This window comes from Sceloporus occidentalis, unplaced genomic scaffold (assembly GCF_023333645.1).
Source record: "Sceloporus occidentalis isolate IW3139 unplaced genomic scaffold, rSceOcc1.0.p SCAF_26, whole genome shotgun sequence".
Taxonomy (NCBI): Eukaryota; Metazoa; Chordata; class Lepidosauria; order Squamata; family Phrynosomatidae; genus Sceloporus; species Sceloporus occidentalis.
The window spans coordinates 6,858,310-6,880,304 of NW_028317006.1; the positions used below are offsets into that span (position 1 = coordinate 6,858,310).

General features: G+C 41.2%; 1 protein-coding gene across 1 annotated transcript; it reads right to left on the reverse strand.

Annotated features, from left to right (window-relative positions):
* Nucleotides 1-2,595: 2,595 nt before the first annotated feature.
* Nucleotides 2,596-20,519, reverse strand: LOC149300064 (immunoglobulin superfamily DCC subclass member 4-like). Its single transcript, XM_089485536.1, has 21 exons — nucleotides 20,498-20,519; nucleotides 18,543-18,836; nucleotides 15,733-15,843; nucleotides 15,127-15,268; nucleotides 13,887-14,046; nucleotides 13,351-13,462; nucleotides 10,371-10,526; nucleotides 9,464-9,874; nucleotides 9,108-9,272; nucleotides 8,730-8,867; nucleotides 7,882-8,052; nucleotides 7,282-7,509; nucleotides 6,375-6,482; nucleotides 6,002-6,185; nucleotides 5,784-5,911; nucleotides 4,472-4,642; nucleotides 4,170-4,316; nucleotides 3,898-4,003; nucleotides 3,438-3,675; nucleotides 3,190-3,354; nucleotides 2,596-3,066 (listed from the first exon to the last, which is right to left on the reverse strand). Exons 1-21 carry the CDS (start codon nucleotides 20,517-20,519, stop codon nucleotides 2,596-2,598), a joined length of 3,828 nt encoding a protein of 1,275 aa, XP_089341662.1.
* Between the last annotated feature and the right edge of the window lie 1,476 nt (nucleotides 20,520-21,995).

Sequence of the window (21,995 nt, forward strand, 5' to 3'; positions counted from 1 at the left end):
GCTACTGTATTTCTGCTTATCAATTATTACGTTACTGTATATTTGCCATTCTTTATCGTTCCCACCTCTGACACCTGTTGACAAGGGCTCTACAAGTAGGTCCACATATTCCTTATTTAATAGGGCCATAAGGATAGCCGTGAGCATTTATTTATTTATCTTCTTGGGTATTCACTGACGTGTACCCACATGGGTCATTGGCTTACCTATGCAAATGGCATTGAGGGGCATCATGAGCTCAATTTAAAGTCGTCCAATTGCTGATCATTTTAAACTGAAGAAGGGAATTCAGCAAATCTGTAAATAATATTTAACCTTCAATGTGGGCTCAAGTCTGAATTCAGTCAAAGTCAAGTTCAAACCACAAATAGACAATCTGCCTGGAGCATTGGATTACTATTCTGGTGCTCATAAACGTTTGTGGCCATTACTCCCACATCAGTGATAATGTGACCTGTGAAGGCTTTCATGATCTCCTTTGACCTCACTGTATGTAAATCTAGGATATGTCTCAAGGTTAGTGCACTGTAACATATTTATGGCCAAAAAAAAATGTAGGATAACATATATATCAAAATAAGAAAATAAAGAACAATACCACAGTAGACTTTCATAATGTATTTTAGTGTGTAAAAAAAATGTGTTTTAGACAACAATGCTGCATTAACCCTTTTTGCAGCGATCCATCTCATTTTACATTTTTCCTTCATTGAAAAACAAAGTTCATAAACAATATTAGAAGATGAAACTCCTAGTAATGCATTCTTCCTATTAGTTGACCTTGGCAGAATCTGCCCATTGTTAATCTCTGTCTAACTATAGATCAACAGTTTGGGGGGTTTTGTAACATTTTCCACACTAGACAAATGCATTGCTACTCATTCTGAGTGGTCGGTTTGCAAACGGGGGGAGTTTCCCTTGGATTTGGATTAGGCTCATAATTTGTTTCATTTCATTTGGCGATAAGGGGCACATGGGTTTAATTTGGTCCTTAGGCTGCAGAGGCAATCTTCGGAATTTACTCTCTGCTCTATTCTGCCATTATTGGTTGGCAGTGTGTTTCAGTCAAGATATCTTCTCTGGAAAATAAGACCGAAAGCTCACCCATGCGTATTGTTCGTGTCTCTGGCAACGATTATGTTAAAGGGTCAGGTGATCATCTTCCTTTGGTGGTCTATACAGAGTCACTCAATTAGACTACATTACTTGCCTATAACAGGAGCAAAGAGTTGTTTCATAACCACCCTTGGCACTTAGAGTGCAAAAAAGCAACACCTTCACTGCTAGGAAGTTAAACCAAGAAAGAAAACACCATAAACAGAACACACCTCATTATAAAGCAGGTGAGTGTGACAACATGGGGTTAAGAAATGGTACAGAAGGTTAATGAGAAGGCACTCACAGAGTGCAAACGATGTAGACAATAGTCACAGAGGGGTATTGTGTAGCACCAACCATATGTCCTAAAGGTGTCATGCCATGCTTGAGGATTGTGGGAAGGCAGGAGTCGTCCTACCCAATGACTTCATAACGTAGCTGTATTCTGCGTGAGCCTGATGGCACCAAGAGTATTTCTTCAGCCCTTGAATTGCAAATTTGGTTTAATACCACATGGCAGTAAATTAACAGAAGACAGCGAGGCTTTGCCAGAAACTATATAGTATGAACCTCAAATGCAATCAGATGCATCAGAACAGAGATTCCATATATGTCTAACAATGAATTAGTTCAGACAGGCACCGGTCTTTGTAGCGGGGAACCCTGTTATTGTGGTTCTAGAACTCTCAATAGGGAAATGCCAGTATTGACAAAGGAAACATTATAAACTACTCAAAATTCAATGATTATGTACTCAGAACATAAGAAGGCAACTTGTATGGCATTTTCAGGTGTGTCATGAAATCTATCAGTGAGGCTAAAGTCCAAAATGGCCTGTTGAGAAATCTTAATGTGTTGTTGTTGTATTTCAGATCAGCCAGCTGGGATTTGAGCGCAGTCCAGTATACTGAAACAGAAACTAATTTTACCAATATTCATGAACACCATTGGGGTACCTCCATAAACATTATCATTATTTTAAGTTTCCTGAAACTGTTGACCTACAACTCCCATGATCCATACACTGGAGTATCGTGAGATTCGTGGTTTATCAATAGCTAGCAAACTTTAGCTTGAGTACCCCTGTTCTAAATACTAGAATGACATTACATAAATGTCCTAAATACATAAATGTTCTAAATAAAATAGTTAGAACACATGTTCTAAATAAAGAATGACATTACAGAACAAAAGATCTCCATGGACCGTCATGATGACACCCCAGGGTCTGCCATTAAATGATGCCCATTTCTTATTTACTTTTCATGAAGTGCATGTGCATTTTAATACGCATTGCTTTTAAAGGATGTCAAAAAGTCAACTGGGGACTGTGGCTTTTGGCTACAAATCATGGCTGGAAATATTAAGAAGTTTATTTTTTGGTCAAGTTTTCACAAGATCCACACTTGGTTCATGAGATGTTTCCCTGGAATTAAAGTCAGCAAATGGTACACCAGATCCCACAAAACCAAAACTGGAGGATAGAGATTTCCTAGTTTATGATTCAGGGCACAGTTTCCCAGGACTGGTTTGCATTAGATCCTGCTGGGTCATTGAAGCAGGAGATAAATCCTCTGCACACGGATCTTCCGCTTCTACATTAAAATCAATGCCATTTGCTGTCTGGAGCTCCTGTGCGTCTACATTTCTATGGAAGCCATTAACAAGAGGCTGCTTTTGGGGGGTCCTGGTGTCCAGATTACTCTCTGTATTGATAGATATTAAAGGCTGTTCATGCCGGCCCTTAGATTCATTGTTTGATACCAGAGCCTGTTTGAGTGGGCTAGATACTGGGATAAGGTCATTAGGGTCCTTGTCTGGGTCCAGACTTAAATCCTCCTCCTCTTCTGACTCTAGCCCAGTGCAGCGCCCACTCCTCTCTGAGGCTGAAAAGTCAGAGTGTACAATGACGTCAGCTTCTACTTGGTTCTGATTTGGATTCCTGTGACTTCTTGTTACATCTGTCTGCTGAAGAATACAAAAAGAAGTGGTTAGAGTGATTTGCGTTAATTTTCCCTAATCCAAGACATGGGTAGGAGAGAAAAAAATGTAGTCATGTTTTTCCAGTGACCTCAGACGCATCATTCTTACCTTTACTGATTCATAAGAAAAGTCATGCAAGGTCATTCTTAGGCCTCCCATAGGTAAAGCATTAGCTGAGCCATTGGCTGCAGTAGCTGTTTCACCTGTGATGGTCTCTGCGTAACTGGTGATGTGATTAGCCCAATTCTGGGTGACAGATCCATTCCACGATGGCTACGAAGTAAAGGACGTAGTTGGCAGTTTGTTCACACCATACCACGTTAGGTAGAGATGCGCTACATTTTATTAGCACATACCTTCATCTTCACCTGGTTCTTGTCTTCCAGCTGTGGGTGTGTGACCAGACTGTGCCCTTCTATCAAGTCAGTTACCTCTGGTGCTGGCACAGAAGAGGTGTCTTCTTGACGAGGTGGCATGAGGGTCTCTAGCTCATGTGAGTCTTGACAGTGGCTCTGTGAACAGGATCCCTGCCTTGCCCTTTGATAAGATATGGGGCCCCTGTTGGATCTGGCCCCCAAATCGGATCCAGAATCCCTGCACATAAATGAGTAAAGATCAAATGTTAATTGTTAGTTGTTTAGGAAGTGCGCATTTTTCAACTTGGAACTTTGATATCTGGTCCTTCTGCCCCCATTTGAGACATCTTTGAAGCCATCTAATTAACCATATTTTTTTGAAAACTAGACACCCATGGGTATTCCAGAGTTTGTGGTAGTCCTTTTTTGTGTGTTTTTTTCTGCACACATTGTCCCTCACCTTTGTTTGCTCTGCTGGAAGCTGGCGCACATACAGAGCAGAAGGCACAGGAGGCACACACAGACACCCACAATGATCCCAGTCACAGAGTTCATATCCAGGACATCTGCTGGGAATAGAATGGTGTGAAAATCTCCCTGATCTTACATTAAGATGCCTATATGTGTTACTCTTTGTGGTTAGGAGGATAGTTTTGATGAAATGAAGGCAAACGTCTATGTTTGTATAATATATAATTAATATAGTCAGTAAAGGAATTCAGAGTGTCTGACCTTCTGCGCCTGGAGATCTTGGTGGTAGAGTTTTCACTTCCATTAAATTGGTATATGGTCCCCAGCCTGTCAATGTCTTCGCTCCCATTTTGAAAAAATATTTGGTCCCACTCCGCAAACCAGGTACATCTGTGCTAAAAACATTTCCTGTAAGGTAACAGATTACTTGTTACGTCCAAATTTTGGAACGTCATATGCTGCTCTTACTTCAACAATGCCAAGACTTTTTTTTTCTTTTTATTACAATTTAATTGGAACAGTGGTCTGGCCACATATGGTATTAGTGCCCACAAAAGTCTCACCTTCTTTGATTAAAACAGTCCACATTTCATCTGGGTAGCTGCTATTGGTACTGAACATGATTAAATATTGCACGATTATTCCATTTGATTCCACAGGTGGGCGCCAGTGCACCTGAACTGAAAACTGAGATACAGGGTGCACCACCAAGTCAGCAGGAGGTGAGGATGGCCCTTTATAAAAATGATATGATTTATATGTTACAAGTAGTTACATTTGGCATGGAACAGAATGGCATGGATGGTATATCAACCAGTATAGTTTGTTACTGAATTCATAGGCCTAATAGAAATAAATGTGAACCAAAAATGCTTGGAAAATAATTCCTAGAAATGGGATGAATTAGACAAAGACGTTCTTACAGTGTTGAAATCTAAGAAAATAACAGGTTCAAAAACTGTTTATTTCAGTTAATATATGCTCACAGCCTAAGTTAGAATATACTGCCACCTAGTGTTTAAGTAACACATTTCAATCACCATTAGCCCACCAACGCTTTTTTGTCATATTTCTGATTCACATTTAAGCATGATTAAGGATATACACTATATGACCAAAAGTATGTGGATGCCCTTCCTAATTATTAACTTTACGTGTTTCAGCCACACTAATTGCTAACAGGTGTATCAAATCCAGCACATAGACACCCATCTCCAAAGACAAACCTTGGCAGTAGAATGGGTCATACTGAAGAGCGCAGTGACATTAAAAGTGGCATTTTTATAGGATACCACAAAGGATGCCACTGTAAGTGCTGAGGAGGGATAACAGCTCAGCCAAAAAGTGGCAGACCCAGCAAACTGAAGCACATAGCGCGTCAACGCCACCTGTCCTCTGTACCATCACTCATCTGTATGTCTATGTATTTAGAATGCGATGTCTAACAAGCTCATATTAGTGTGATGATCAGGTATCCACCTACTTTTGGTCATATATATGAGTGTGTGTGTGTGACATTTCGATAAAGCAAAGACATAAGAGAGAAAAGTTTTTTTTACTTTATTAACATTACGATTGTGCAAACCTTACTTTTAATACATATAACCTGCATAATCGTTAGCTAAAGGTTTAGTAATGTTTATAGTGTAAGTTTTCTGTAGCTCTACAACTTTCCCAACAAACTAGGGAATACACCCTAAGGAAAAACAGGCAAACAAGAGGGGCTGAATCAATTTCTATGCTGCTAGTTACATTTTGGCACCTTGCAAAATGAAGGGGGTAGTTGTACAGGTTCAGACCCAGAATGAATTATTTCATGTCACAGATGTCTTTTCAGAAGAGCTGATGAAGTCATGACTATTGACTCTTACTCACTGTCTTGAAGTGTCATCTTCTCCACTGTGTTACTAAATGGCCCGTCAACTCCAAATCCACTTGACTGAACTGCAAACTCGTATTTGGTATAAGGTTTCAAGCCAGTGATCAAAACCCCTTCAGAGGTACTGAAGAAATAGAAAAAAGTAGTATCTAAAATAGGCATCTAAACCTACTGTTTGTAGATACATAAAAAAAAATACGGTAGACCACATTACCTGCTGTGATAGGTCACCAGAGAGGAGTTCTTTGCTCCCCAGGGGCCACAACGCACTGTATAGTTCAGAATTTTGGTGCCACCAGAGTTCGGCCTCTTCCAGCTCACCCACATTGATGTAGAGCTGTTGGGTTCAACCTCAATATGACTGGGAGGGAGACGGGGAACCTTCTGTGTTGGCAGATCTGCGGGAGGCAGAGGTAAAGCAGTCAAGGAAGTGATTGTAAGCTATACATTTTTAACCTATCATTGTCCAAATGTTCTGCAAAGAACACTGTGTCACCTGACCCTCTGGCATAAAATAATAAACAGCACATGGATCTGTTATAGAAGACCAGGTGAGTTTAATGCTTTGATGTTTTAACGCTACCTACCTGATGCTGACAAAGGGACCTGCTTGGTTCTCCCCATCCATACCGCTGTCTGTCCTTCCTGTTTCTTGTTAAACGCCACCAGCTTAACTTGATACATCTGTGCAGGCACTAGGAAAAGAGATACAAAGAGTTCATGCTGTGTGCAGGAGCTGATGGCACAGCTAAAATATTGGCTCAAGATCTATTAACACCACATCCTCATTGTAATCATGGTTTGTAAACTGAAAAGAAAACAATAAAATGATTGAGCAGTATGTGAGTTATAGGTGGTAAGGTATAGCAGTTCAAGAAGTGGCGAGAGGTCTGAGATAGCTTTGTAGGTAACACTGATGCCAATTAGCAATAGCTGAGTAGGGAAAGTTAAAAAGCCAGATGTTTGGGAGTGATGGCTCATTAATGACCCCAGTGAAAGATGTCCATGCTGGAGTCATCGAAGAAAGCTTTTTCAGGACAAAATTATCAATATCTTAAATGAACACTCCAGCCCCAACTCTCCATACACATTTCCATGGAGTCTAATGCAGGCACGTAATGCGTGCGCTGATTTGCCTGCATATGTCCAATAATTTTCAGACTAGAATGTTTGCCTTCATCTACAGGAGACCAAATGGGCCAGTTGTTTTGTTTTTTCCGTCAATATGTATATGTCTATATCAATCTAATAATGGAAATCATTGTAAGATTGACTCAATGGACTTGTGTCTTTTGTTAACTTCAGTACCCATGTAACTATGAGGGGTTACTGAGAGACAGCTGTGCTTATGAAATTAGCAAGCCAGTTAGCCGTGTGGGTCACATAAAGTAGTCCCTGAACATGTATATGTGTATTTGTATATGTCACATTGAGGGACAGAGATGGGTGGTTATGCAACAACTATATAAAGCTTTAATGTGACAAAGAACGCACTCAGCTCAGTTATTTCATATTGTCTTCGCTTCTTTTTCAGTTTGATGGGTCCCACATCTAGGTTGCCCCCTTGCTTTGTGCATGGAACACCTAGCTCTGGGTCTGGACACACCATTCGATAATACAGCCTGAAGCCTGAGATTAGGTTTTCACTAGGAAGCAGCTGCCAGCTGAGAGAGAGCGAATATGTCCGAGCGCTGACCTTCAACTCAAGTGGGGGATGATCTACTGCACACATTAAAACAAAAAAAATACAAAGTCAAACAGAAAAGCCACATTTACTTACTGAAGCGCTCTGGTCAAACAGCAGTCATTTCTTCCTCTGTCTCACACATCACATTTTTATCTCCTCTACCACCTCCGCTCTTTTATTCTTTTGACCACCTAGCTTTCTATAATTCTGGGTGATCACATCTACTATTACATACTGTCAAGTGCTCATTATATTGAGTGGCCAAACCTAGGTTCACATTGTACATCACATAGCATTATTCAGCATCACATGATGTAAACAACCATTGAATAGCTATACTAATTTTCATACAGTGCAACATGATCACAGTCCTTCTCTATATTCAACTTTACACTGGGTGCCAATACCTTGAGTCTGGTTGCCTCGCTCAGGTGTACGGTGCTGTATCCAATTTGACCAGGCACCAAACCCCGCTGTAGTGCTGGCCGAGATCCGTACTTTGTACAGCTTGTTGGGCTGCAGAGGTACCAAGGTTACCTGGGTTTCTTCTCCTGCAACTTCTAAGGAGTGAATTGTATCTGTACAGACAAGAAAATCCCTTAATTGGAGTTGCTCAGTGGGATTCTGTTTTTTCCCACACTGTTTACCCAGCATTAAAATGACCATGTATTTCAACAAAAAATGCATTATTATAATTAAATTACACTTGCAAAATGTGTAGCGCAACTATAATAGAATGACACAATGTCCAGGGAGTGTACATTAGGTAGCGATGACGTGGCTACCAGGGTGACTAAATTGGCCATTTTTTTCTAGGACATAAAGATTTATTATGTTACTGACCAGCACATGTAAATTGCTGCTTTGCGGCATATGGGATGTAAAACCTAACAGGAGGAAATCATTACTCAGTTATGTATTTTACATATGCTGGTCAGAATCATGTGAAAGTATATATGCCCTGAAAAACTGGTCAATGTGATCATCCTAATGGATACACTGGTTGCGTACAGGGCCAGATATACTTTTCTGGTCTCTCCAGGGTCTCTCCTGTAGACAAATAATGTCACTTGCACAGCAGTGTACTGTCTGTAGTTTCTTAAAACAATTAGCCCATACACCTTATTTCAGGTGTTTCAAATATGACACCTTCATTGGGGATGGTCAGAGGCACCATAGGGGCAAATGTTTCATTTGGATGAACTGATATCTTGAACTGATATCTTGTAGACTTGTATAAGCAGCATAAACATACCATTTTTCTGGGTGAAATATTCAATGCGGTATTTAATGATGTGTCCATTGGTAAGCTCCGGAGCTAGTGGAATCCAACTGACGCGAATATCATTTGGAGTTTCACTACTAAGGGACAGAGATGGAGCAGCACCTGGAACTGATAGATGGAGTGAGACCAACATATGGCATTAATAAATAAAAGGTTTAAAAATTAATTTAAATGCAATACTTTAATACGGTTATTTGACCCAGCAACTGGCTATGCTATTCTCTTTGTGTCAGCTGAATATAAACTTATGTTTTAACTAGATACCATCAACCCGATCTCCATATAAACTCAAACCGTGGTTCAATCTATAACAAGATTTCACATAGATTCAACATTCTGGCTCCATACCATCATCCCAGGTTTGCACCATGACTGGATGTGAGGCACGACTGGCACCCTGCTGGGAATATGCCACCAGGTAGAAGGTGTAACTGGTCCCTGGCTCCAGATCTCTCACATTGAACTCTGTGGTGTCATTGTTGACTGCAAACTGGTACTCCATGTTGTCAGAACCTGGTAGATATAGACAAATTCAGAATGATGTGTAATTGAGAATGTCATCAAACCAGACAGATGTTTAATTTGATGGTCTGTTAAGTATATTGAGGCACCACTCCTAGCCATGGAGTGGATAGCTGAGTGTCCATGTCAGCTTTGCTTTCCTTACTCCTATATATTAGTTGATGGCCAATTAAAAGACTTACCTCCAGTTTTGGTGTAGTGCAGAGAGAATCCTATGACTCGTTCCCAGTGGTTCTCTGGCTGCGCCCAGGTCACAGTCACAGACTTGCTGGACACAGCCTGCGCTCTTACAGCTTGTGGTGGGCCAGGCAGGCCATCTTGCACCGTCACATACAGCTTTGCAGTGGCACAAGAGCTGCCCAAGACATTCTCTGCAATACATTGATAGTAGCCAGCATCCTCCAGGGCAATCTGCGTAATGACAAGGCTGCCTCGGACCTGAATTCTCACTCGCCCATTGGAGTGCAACACATGCCCGTTCTTCAGCCAGGAAATAGAGGGTTCTGGTTCTCCCTCTACCCGGCACACAAAGCGAGCAGTACCAGCTCTGGCTCTTGTGATTGTCTCTGGAGGTTGAATGATAACTGGGGGCACTAAAAGAACATAATTTGTGTTAGTGCAATAAATCTAGTATTCTGAATCCAGAAGGTACAGAATATATAACTGAGTGCCTGAGATTAGATGGTGATCAATCTAGATACAAAAACTTTTACAAGGTGGCTAAGTTGCACAGTTGCACACCTTTTGTCAAAGTGTGAAAGCAATTCCCCCATTTAACTGTTTGCATACTTGAATGAAGTGTTCTACGAATAAAATCAGGCCTGCACTGGTCATAGCCCAAGCATGGTGGGTGACTTACATTAACCTCTTCATTTAACCTTTTGTATGCCAGCGTTATTAAAAGGAAATACATTATTCGCTTAGACTCTAAATCCTAATGCAGGGTGTTTGTAGTAAACATATTGTTCTGTTTGTTGAGTGAAGTCCTACTGCGTGCATTATTTATATGCACTTTGCTTCTGAGCTGTGGTCATTTTCTGATTGAATGATGACTTAATAGCACATTTTCTGTGCCCAAAAACTGCTCACCCAATACATGAAGGTGAGCTGTTGAGGTGACAAAATGTTGGCTAAGTGGTTTGTTAGCTCGGCAAACATAAACTCCAGCATGATGAGGTTGGACATGTTGAATCAGGAGATTGGTCTTTCCCAGCAGGACGACATCTGAAGAGATTGGCTGCTCATCTGTAAGGTGGAGACAGCAATTACACCAAAAGTATGTTACATCAAAATGGAATTATCCTACTGCCACTTTACATTATCCATTCTTCCATAGTGTGATTCATCACCAAGTAGTCTGGAGACTTTCTGGCTCCGTGCTAAGAGAGGACATAACATTCCAGGTGCAGAATAAATAGGGTTAGTATGAAAAAAGTCTGGAGCATGCTAATACAGAAGAAAACACTACAGACAGGAGCAGTCTGTTTCATCAAGGGCTCCCGTGATGCCCAGTCATCATGTCTCCAAAAACTGGAGTACCAGACCCTCTCTGCCCCTTGTAAATATATTGCATATGCATTGGGTTGACTCTAATAGCACCATAGTATTTGATAAAAAATCAAAATTCTATTGCACAAGAAAGAGAATCTTGAACAAAGAACCAGGAATGTTAGCCATATAATACACAAGACCAGGTTAACCCATTTAGGAGATAAATAAATCATTAGAGGGGCTATGACAAAAAGGTGAATAAATGCTTATGCTAAAACCTGAGACAATTGTTAGTGTAAGTATTTCTTTACCTTTTTGTTTTAGCCAGGAAGACTTGAGACAACTGTAAGGTCACTTTCAGCTATTATGTTGGGGTATACAAAGAGGCTCTGACTTACTGCTTGACACCAGTGGCGGATCTACCGGGGTCGCAGGGGTCGCGACTGCGACCGGGCCCCGGCGGCAGGGGGGCCCAAGCCAAGGGGCCGCCCGAAATCTTTTTTTTTTTACGTTATTTTTTTTTTAAATAAGGCAGGGGCGTCCAACATGCGGCCCGCGGGCCAAATGCGGCCCGCGAGACCTCGAGGTGCGGCCCGCGTAAGATCGGCAGCCAGGGCAACCGATCTTACACGAGCCGCACCTCAAGCCCTGCTACTTACTTGTGGGAGGGTCTTCTGGACAGCACGGAGGAAGCGGAGTTCACGTGACTTCCTACTTCCTCTGTGCTTTAGCAGAGAAGGCAGAGGGAGGCCGCGCCCCCTGCTGAAGTCTGTGAGCGGCATCGAGGGAGCTGCAGTACAGGTAAGGGGGTGGGGAGGGTGTTTGAATGAGTGTGTGATTGAGGGAATGAATCTGTGAATTAATGATTATATGAATAAATGAGTGTGTGTGTGTGATAGCATGGATGTGTAAGTGCTGGAACCTAGGCATGATGGGACTGTGATTGCTGTTAGCAATCACACTCCTATCATGCCAAGTCAGCCAGTACATGCTGAAACCTGGCCAGCTGCCCCCCTTGTGTAGTGATAATGCCAGCAGTATGGGGTCTGCACTTACAGCCACCCTGTACCAGCATGTACTGGCTGACTTGGCATGATAAGAGTGTGATTGCTAACAGCAATCACAGTCCCATAATGCCTAGGTTCCAGCATTTACTGGATGGATGTGTAAGTGCTGGAACCTAGGCATGATGGGACTGTGATTGCTGTTAGCAATCACACTCCTATCATGCCAAGTCAGCCAGTACATGCTGAAACCTGGCTAGCTGCCCCCCTTGTGTATTGATGCTGACAGCAGTATGGGGTCTGCACATCACTTACAGCCATCCTGTACCAGCGTGTATTGGCTGACTTGGCATGATAGGAGTGTGATTGCTAACAGCAATCAGAGTCCCATCATGCCTAGGTTCCGGCATTTACTGGATGGATGTGTAAGTGCTGGAACCTAGGCATGATGGGACTGTGATTGCTGTTAGCAATCACACTCCTATCATGCCAAGTCAGCCAGTACATGCTGAAACCTAGCTAGCTGCCCCCCTTGTGTAGTGATACTGCCAGCAGTATGGGGTCTGCACATAACTTACAGCCACCCTGTACCAGCATGTACTGGCTGACTTGGCATGATAGGAGTGTGATTGCTAACAGCAATCACAGCGAGCACAGTCCCATCATGCCTAGGTACCAGCATTTACTGGTTGCCTAGGCTAACAGCAATCACACTCCTATCATGCCAAGTCATATTGCTAATTTTGTCCAATTGCGTGTTACCTACTTTTATTAAACATGTGAGTTTTTATTATTATTTTTAAAGGTGGGGGTCATTTTCGGTTTTGGCTAAGTGAACCCTGAATGTTTTGGTCCAGAATTTTCATTTTAGTTCATCCCTAGAATAAATCTAGGGAATCCTGAATTTGTAGTCGTAAAACTTTCAAGGCCCAGAAATCAGTGAGAGGAAGAGTAAAGGTTTTGTGTCATTTTACTTTATTTTAATCTGCATATTTTATTAAAGGCCATATTTTTTGTCACAGTGAAAAATGAGTGCGGCCCTCCCACGTATACAATTCTGATGAAGTGGCCCACTGCAGAAAAAACTTGGACACCCCTGGATTATGCCCTTTGTACATGCGCCCCTTTTTCTTTGATTATGATTCAATATGTAAATTGAATTTGTTGAATTAGTTGAAAAAAAATTGTTGGGTAAAAATCATGTTTTTTGGGGGGGGTGAGGGGGTGGGGGGGTGAGGGGGTGGGGGGGTGAGGGGGTGGGGGGGTGAGGGGGTGGGGGGGCCCTTAACAGATTCTCGCACCCGGGCCCTGAGGCGTCTAGTTACGCCCCTGCTTGACACAGCTTCTCACTAACTGTAAATGCTTAAAGCATTGAACGGTTTCTTGAGACATTAAACATGGAAAGCCTGAGTTGACATCATATTACCCTAAATGTATTTAATGGAGGTAAATGTAAACTGAATTCAAGGCAACTGAAAACAGGACATTTGGCAGCTATTCTTCACTTCTTCAATAAGGGAGAAGTGTCTGAAGAGGCTGACTAAAGAAATATTTGGAATGTACAGATATCTCACCCTGACGAGTCCAAGAGACCAGTGGTGACACATCTCCCTCATATGTGCACTCCATAACCGCACTCCGACCTGCTTCCACTGTCAGGTTCCGCGGAGCTCTGCTGATGGTTAGCTCCCTAGTCAAATTTTTCAAATCTGTAGAAGAGAAGTCAGGTATTTGAAAGTAAAAATTCAGTTTAGTTACCATTAAAAGTATTCCCATTTTGAAGTCTTTATGCCAAAGTTACATCCATCACTGCAGTTCACAATAAACAATAAATACAAGGTTACTCTCCCTGCTCTTAGAAAATGTTCCATTTATCTCTATAAATGCACAGCTTTTCATCTCTTGCGACAAACCCTAATTATATGCAGGTAGATGATACCCATACTCAATTATGTAAATAGGCCATTTTACATATTTTAAAATATCTCTTCTTGACCACCAGTACATCAATAATAGAATTAGTCAATGATAGACTCTCCTATACTCAAGTTGAAATGTCCATGTCCTTATCTAACCAAAAGTACTTACGGCTTCCACGAGAACCAATGACATAATGAATAGCAAGTAAGCTAATACCTTGTTTTAATAACAGTTGTGCCTCATTGCTATATCTGGTACTCAGTATATTGCTTGCTACACAACGATATAAGCCTGCGTCCTCCTCCTGGACACCAGAGATCTGAAGGACACCTGAAGAAAGGGTGACAAATCTGCAAACAGAAAAAAATTCTAAGATCTATGACCCTCCAGCACCCCTGATACCTCCTCTCAAATGTCTTTATACTTCCCTAAAATAAACCTTATGGAAACAAAAGTATTTGCCTTCCCTTTCATTTCCCTATTATTTCACGATCACCCACTGGCGTAACTACAGGGGTCGTGCCTCGCACAGTGCGCAAGCAGCCAGAGGGAAAGCTGCAGGAGCGGTGAGAGGTAAGCGGGGGCGGGAGGAGGGATGTATTTATTATGTAAACAAAATGTGTTTGTATATATGTATATATGTATGTACTTGTATGTGTGAGCATGCAAGTGTAATTGTGTAAGTGGGGTGAGATGAAGCGTGTGTTGTGTGGGGGCAATGATGGCACAGACCAGCTGTTGAAGTTGAGGGGCCCGGGGCAATTTTTCGTACCAGGGCCCCGTGGTTTCTAGTTACGCCCCTGCTGTCCCCATCTCCTCATAGCCAGAACTGGTTTTTGTTTCATATTTCTATTCCCTAAATTGGCAACTGAAAATGAATTCAAAAACACAGAAATATTTAATAAACTACCCCTAGTAATACACAGACTGGATGAATATTTGGAATATTCAGAATATTGCTAAATTCAGAGAAGAAAACATATGAATGTCATTTAAATGTTATATATTTGTTAGTTTCAAGAATATGAAGCTGAGGGATAACAAGCAGGGGTAGACACCAACACTTCTCATGGTGAACATTTACTGAGATCTGTGGTGGACAACTTAATGATGTTCTATGCACCTTCAAACACCATGCCACAGACACTGTCCTGGTACAGACACTTTGACTATCCCTGATAACAAGTAATGTAATTTATACAATCTTACCCACTATGCAGACAACAAAACATGTAATATCTGCCATGCATTGTACACCTATAACACAGATGAGTGACTGTTTTATTCACTTCAGACATGTGTCATGAATAGATTGCTTTTCCAACAAAACTTCCTCTTTAAAACATGGTTTCAACCTTGCCCTGTGGTTTGTGGCCAAATGATCGTGTCATATCTATGGCTCGTTAGAACTGTTTTTTTTATTTACTCACCTAGGATCAGCAGGGATTGGAACTTTATCTTTCTGCCATGTGATCTTTGGGGTAGGTAACCCAATGATTCCACACTCAAACCATGCCAGGCCATTCTGAACCACACTCTGAGCCTCAGGCTGCTGGTGGAAGGGGGGTAACCCTAATGGCAGAAACTTTGATTAAATGCAATAACAAATTCAGGTCATTTTCACATCACAAATGTTATCACATAAAAGATATACAGACCACCATTCTACTGAATCTAGTTCACGGCCTAGAAAGAGATATTGGAATGGAAACCCCCTATTTTTGCATGATTTAAAATTTAGTTTAGCATGGAGTTTGTCTCCTACTAATTTACTGTAGAAATTCAGTAACCAGAGTTATGACTTATTCCTGGATATCACTTTTATTTAGTAATAGTTTATTTGTATTTTAGGCACGTAGGAACTGTTATGGGCAGGTATACTGTAAAGTATAGGCTATCGTGGGGTTGTAATGATTCAGCATTCAACCCTCTGAACTTTCCACTTTCAGCAAAACACTGCAATCACTGCTTTTAAGTAACATTTCACAAATCACATCTCTGCATCCAACTGAAGCACTCTACATCTTATTACTAACCCATCTTCTCAACTGTGTGCAAGGCTCTTAACTGAAGTGCAAGCTCTTCTGAGCAGGGAGTCCACACAAAGTTTTTTGGGGGATATTCAATGATTTGACGTAGTGTTAACACTTTAAAAAAACAAAACAAAAACTATTTAATGTGCACCTTTTGGTAAAGGATTGTTTTTATCTTATTGTACCCAGCAATGTGTTAAATAAGAACCATCACTTGTAAATCCTGTACTGGAAACCAATCAAACTAATTTATTTTATTTTTTTTAACTATTTTTAAGGTTTCTTTTTTATGTAATTCAGATTTATATTTCAAAAATCGGAAGTACAGCAAAACTCATACATTTTTGTTCATTACCCATGAGCCCTCAACAAATACTGGGCTGGAATCCTACTGATTATCCATATAGGAAGCTGTAACAGTATTTGCCTGCTTTGGACAAGCAAACAGCCCACAAGACTCTAGTAATAAAGTATTTAGAATAGTATGGATTGTCATATTCTCACTTTTAAGTGACAGTAAAGCAAACTGGTTGTAAGATGTAAAAAGACATTTCCATACTCAGGGCCGGCCTTTGGGGTGTGCGACAGCACAGGGCACCACACTCCAGGGGGCGCCGCCGCGGGGTCCGACGCCACCGTAGCGTACCGCTGCCGCCAGCAGCATACCTAGCGGGGGGGGTGGTCCGCACCGGGTGCCGCTCATCAGGGGGGCACCCGGCACCCCTCCAGAGACGGACAGTAATGTCCGCCGCTGGAGGAGCAGGCTCGCAAGGGAGCCGTATCGGAGGTCTTTAACAGACCTCCGGCTCCCTTGAGGGATTTAAGCCGGTTCAAGGATCTCCCTACCACTCCCTTGTGATCCGCGCGGCAACAGCTGCTGTGCGCCGGGGTTTGTTGCCAGATCCCGGCGCATAACACTGAAGCCGCGCCCACCGCTGTCCGTGCCATCTGACCCGGAAGAAGACAGAAGAACTGAAGAAGAAGAACGAAGAGGAGGAAAAGGAGCTGTAAGGAGAAAAGGTAGGAAAGCATTCAGTGAGAGTGGATTGGTATATGTGTGGATTGGTGTATGTGTGGATTAGTATGTGTGGATTGGTATATGTGTGGATTAGTATGTGTGGATTGGTATGTGTGTGGATTGGTATATGTGTGGATTAGTATCTGTGGATTGGTATGTGTGTGGATTGGTATATGTGTGGATTGAGAAGAGAGTGAGAAGGGGTAGATAGGGCAATCATACTCCTATCATGCCAAGTCTGCGAGTACATCCTGGAATCTGGGTATTCCTGGGCATGATAGGAATGTGATTGCTGTTAATCATATATATATATAATATTGTTATTTAATTGACAATGAAGTGGTAGGCCTACACCACATCAATGTTTGGCGTAGTATATAGTGATCGGGGTTTTGTTACAAGTTTTGTTACAAGTTCTTATTCCTTTCTTTTTTTGGGATGGGGGGGGCGCCAGAGGAGTAGTCCGCACAGGGCGCCAGAACACCTAAGGCCGGCTCTGTCCATACTGCATGTTAACATGGAAAGCAATATTCTAATCTGGGAAAGTGGTTCCTACGGTTTCCACTCTTTCAAACTGCCTTTTAGCTTTTTGAGTGCCAGTGCCAGGGGGATGACAACCATTTAAACCACTTATATAAATTGCATACAAAGTCCATGTAGGTGACAGTACACTACATATTGCAGGTTAGAAGCACACATAATTGAATGAAATGCCATGGTTATACTCAGAAAGCACAATCTAGAGTTAAAATGTACTTTTCCACAAGTGTGACAACCTTTTTGCACCTCCAATGCACACACTTTTAAGAAATACAATGCCCACGACCATCATCATCAGAGCTAATCTGCATTTTGAATTAAAAAAAAAAGATAAAGAAATGTATTTACATTTTTTGTGTTTTTTTAATTGATGTATTTTTCATTTGGAGATTGACAGGTAAGGGGAATCTATAATTTAACCCTGTATAAGCCCTGTATCATAGAAGGGATCAGACAAGGTTTTTGTATGTTTGCAAGCTGATTTAGCAATATCTTAATTATTTATTTGATAACTGTAACCATGGTAATACTAATGTTTTTATTCTTAAAAATAGCTGATGACCAGTTACTGTTGGAATCATCAAAGGCCTGTACTTTTATCTTGGGGCACAGCCACTTGCCAGGTTTTTCAGGGTGAAGAATTTCTAGGGTGTGTGTTCTCCTGGATGACAGCAGTCGCGCCACCTCCATTTTTATGCCATGTCAAGCCAGGCATTGAGCTCAAAGTAATGATGACTCGATCAGCTACAACTAAACCTTTCTCATATGAAGAAAAGAGCTCTGAAGTCATGAAAGCTTACATTAACACATTATTTTCATTATTTATGTCAATAACTATGTGAGTTTTTTGGACATCCCATTCCAAAACCATGGGCATTAATATGCCATCAAGGAAGGCTTTCCACAAAATTTTGGAGTGTGTGGAACTTTTGCCCATTCAGCAAAAAAAAGCAATTGTGAGATCAGGACGAGAAGTCCTAAGGTGTTTAGTAGGGTTAAGGACAGAACTCTGTAAAGGTCACTCAAATAACCTTATCTTTATGGACCTTGTTGTGCACACTGGGGTACAGTCATGCTAGAACACAAAGGGCCTTCCTCACAGTGCAACAAAGTTGGAAGCATAAAACTGTCTAAATGTCTTTGCCATAATTATTTAAGAACCATTGCCTGGGAACAAATTGAAATAAGAGTTGGTGACTTAAATCTATAGTCAATAAAGTAATAAAACTGTAATAAGACGTGTTGCAGAACCCACTTGCCAGTGTGACTTTTCCAGTTCTGCCCATCACAACCCCAAAGGAGGTTTGGATTATGCAGAAGTAACTTCCCTCAATGTTATCTCCATCACCCTGAGATATGACCAGTGTCCCATTTGGAAGGATTCTCAGGGTTTCCTTGGCGACCAGTTGCTTTTCATCCTTCCACCATGTGATGTTTGGAGGACTCTTCTCATTATCCAGGTCACATTGTAACAATGCTTCTTGCCCTGGCAGGAGGACAGTATGTGTGGGGCCTGAACGGCAGCTGAGGTCCAACCAGGCGCTCTCACCTGGAATAGAGAAGAACAAGTTTAGAAATTTTAAGAGGACATTTTCGGTTTAAGTAAATGTTTTCCATATTTCACCCTATCTCTGAGGCAGAGACGTAACTAGGGATCTTGCCACCAGGGGCAAGGTCAGAGCTTTCATCCTGTGATCATTTCACATCCACATCCATCCGCACAGAGAAGAACAGGGAAGCGCTAGCGCTGCCAGGCAGCTCAAAGATGCCCATAACCTTGCAGCATCCGGCATCCTGACGTTGTGTCTAAGTGTCAAAGAGTATTTCACAAACATAAAATTGGCAGAATGAAGTCTCATGGTGTTTTTAGTCGATTATCATATGCCTCCTCTAGAACAAAACATTATAAAAGGTTTAAAAATATCCAACCACTGAATTAATGTTTTATGAAGCAATGTGGGAAGTTTGATCAGTCTGTGCTGGCTTCAACATTGTGAGTGCAGTCTTTAAATTGCCAGCTATCCCATTTTGCTTGGCACAATCCCTTCATAAGTGTGCTGGAAGTATGTGTGGCCAAACACTGCTGCCCTGCTGGAGAAAGAAGGAACTGACTTGGAGACCTGTGGAAGCAGCATTTCACCCGGAGACTCCAGGTTAAAAACCCAGAAAGATCCCAGCGATAAGATCCTAATCAGTTAGGACTGAGTTTTATAAGCCCCTTCAAAATATTAATTACAGACTATAGTGTATTATAAGATATACAAATCACTATCTTTCTAATCATCCACATTGGGACCCACTGCCCAGGGAGGGCTGGCAAGATGGACAGTGAGGTTGAGAGTAGTCAGTGTGATTATTATTTATTGATTTATACTGCTGCACCACTACACAATAGGTAAACATAGACTATGAAGTAGTAAATTACATAATAATTTGAATTTACAGAAGCAAAATTTGATGCGGGCACTTCTCTATTTACAATAGGCCAGTGCACTGATAGACAAACACTTCCCTACAATTGACATACAAACAGAATATTATTAAAAGACACACAACATAAACTGTAGTATTAATATGCTGGTCTAAATGATATACATATACTAATTTGTAAAATAAGCAAACAGCTCTCAATTATCGATACACACTGATTTATAATAAGGATAAACTGCTTTGTATTACAGACACCCAGTCATCAATAATAAGGATAAAGTGCACTACAGATTCTTTGTGTAAGAAAGACAGACTGCAATGAAATGTCAATAAGCAGGGTCGTGAAAAGTCAATACAATGTAGTTGATGCATACAATACAGTATAAATACACAAACATTGATCTGTACATACCACACACTTAAATCTCTCCAATACAGATCCACGAAAAGAAGAGTTTTATTAAATAAAAAATTATGCTAGCTTATCTTAATCAAGGCTGCTACAGAGAGTTGCTAATCATAGTGAATTATGGTAACACCCAAATACTACGAGATAAACACAGGACTAAGATGACATTATTGTTATTATTACCAAGACGACTAACGAATAGATATAGGGAAAGGAGTCTCAGGAGGTTGGCCTAATTGGAAAATGAATAAAAAATATTGTGATAAAGGCCCTATTATTATGTTATTATATGTCTTTAAGAAACCTTAGGTCAGGTCTTTCAATAAATTCTAATACTCAACCCTTATCAGGTTTCTGGGGGTCCAGTTTACTTTGTGCTTTCCTGGTTGACATTGTTCGCTTGCTGAATGTGTAACATCACATGAAGAACAGGTGCTAAGTATTAAATGTGCATATGATGGCTGGAGTCTCCCTTTAGGATTATTGGAAAGTTTGCCTTTTTTAATAATATAAAAGCATTCTTTTTAAAGTATCTATCAATTACATAGCGTTTTGAAACATTTAATATATCTTAACTACCTATAGCTTGTGTTTTTCTGTGCCACTCAGCGTAATTGTTTGGGATCTAGCTTAAAAGTTAGTGGCTATTTTATTTTAGTTGAGCTGTATGTAGGGCAAAACCTGCATAATATTTTTTTTTACCTTGTAAACATGTAAGATTGCAAAAACCGTCCACCTCCCATGAAAAAGGAATAGCAAAATGTGAAAAGCAAATTCCCTAGCAATTACGGTAATTAATATAGAAAAACCCCTGCTAGGAAATGTATATGGAGTCATTTTAATACATATGTGGTACTTCAATTAATCTATAGACACATTTTTTGAAACAAAGGATTTGGAAAATCTTTATAAGCATTAAATATGATTATGTGGTCCTATGAGTAAATGGGAGTGGGAGTCTGCGCTGCACTTAATGAACTCAGCTTATTAGTGAACACAGCCCATGTGTATGGTGGCCATATTACATTGCTGTATAATCAGAAATATGCACTATTAAAATATTAGTTGCATAAATCTGAATAAAAAGCTGCAGATAGAGTCACACTGTGCACCTTTCTATTCACACCATGTATTTAGAATTGTTTCCTCTCTCTAGGTTAAGTGATGACCCCCCCCCCATTATGTGGATTAATAATTTGTTGTTGAGTTCATGGACTGCGTATTTTGATATAGCAAGTGATATTAAAATTGAGTCAGGTTTCATAACCTCAGTGCCTAAGGCAAACAGACTCAGAATGTGACTTCAGGTTAGAGGGGAGACGGGTCACTTTCCTTGACAGGTTCCGTTATGCTCAACTCTCCGCCTTCTTCCGCTCATTCCATAGGTGGGACCATATCCTGCGGGACCTTACGACTTTTGAGGCCATATGCGTTTCTTCCATGCTCCCGCCCCATGGTGTGTCTTTACTATACGGACTGCTGTTATCTGTCTTACACACTGTTGCCCCGGTTTTCATGGGTAGATGGGAGGCTTCTTTACAGTTATCCTTTATGGGTGCACAATGGAGGAAGATCTGTAACTTGACGAACCGTTGTTCTATAAGCAACAGGGATAAAGAAATGGCCTATAAATTGCTGGCTTTGTGGTATCGGCCCCCAGGGGTGGTTGCACGCTACGACCCCTCAGTTGCGGATGCATGCTGGCGATGTGGTACCACACCAGGCTCTTTGATTCATTTGTGGTGGTCCTGCCCGCGAATAGTCCCATACTGGACGGCCATAAACTCAGGCAATCTGAACTTTACTGATAAGCCTATCCCCCTGACGCCTGAGTTTTTCTTGCTACAACATATAACCTTCTCATACGCA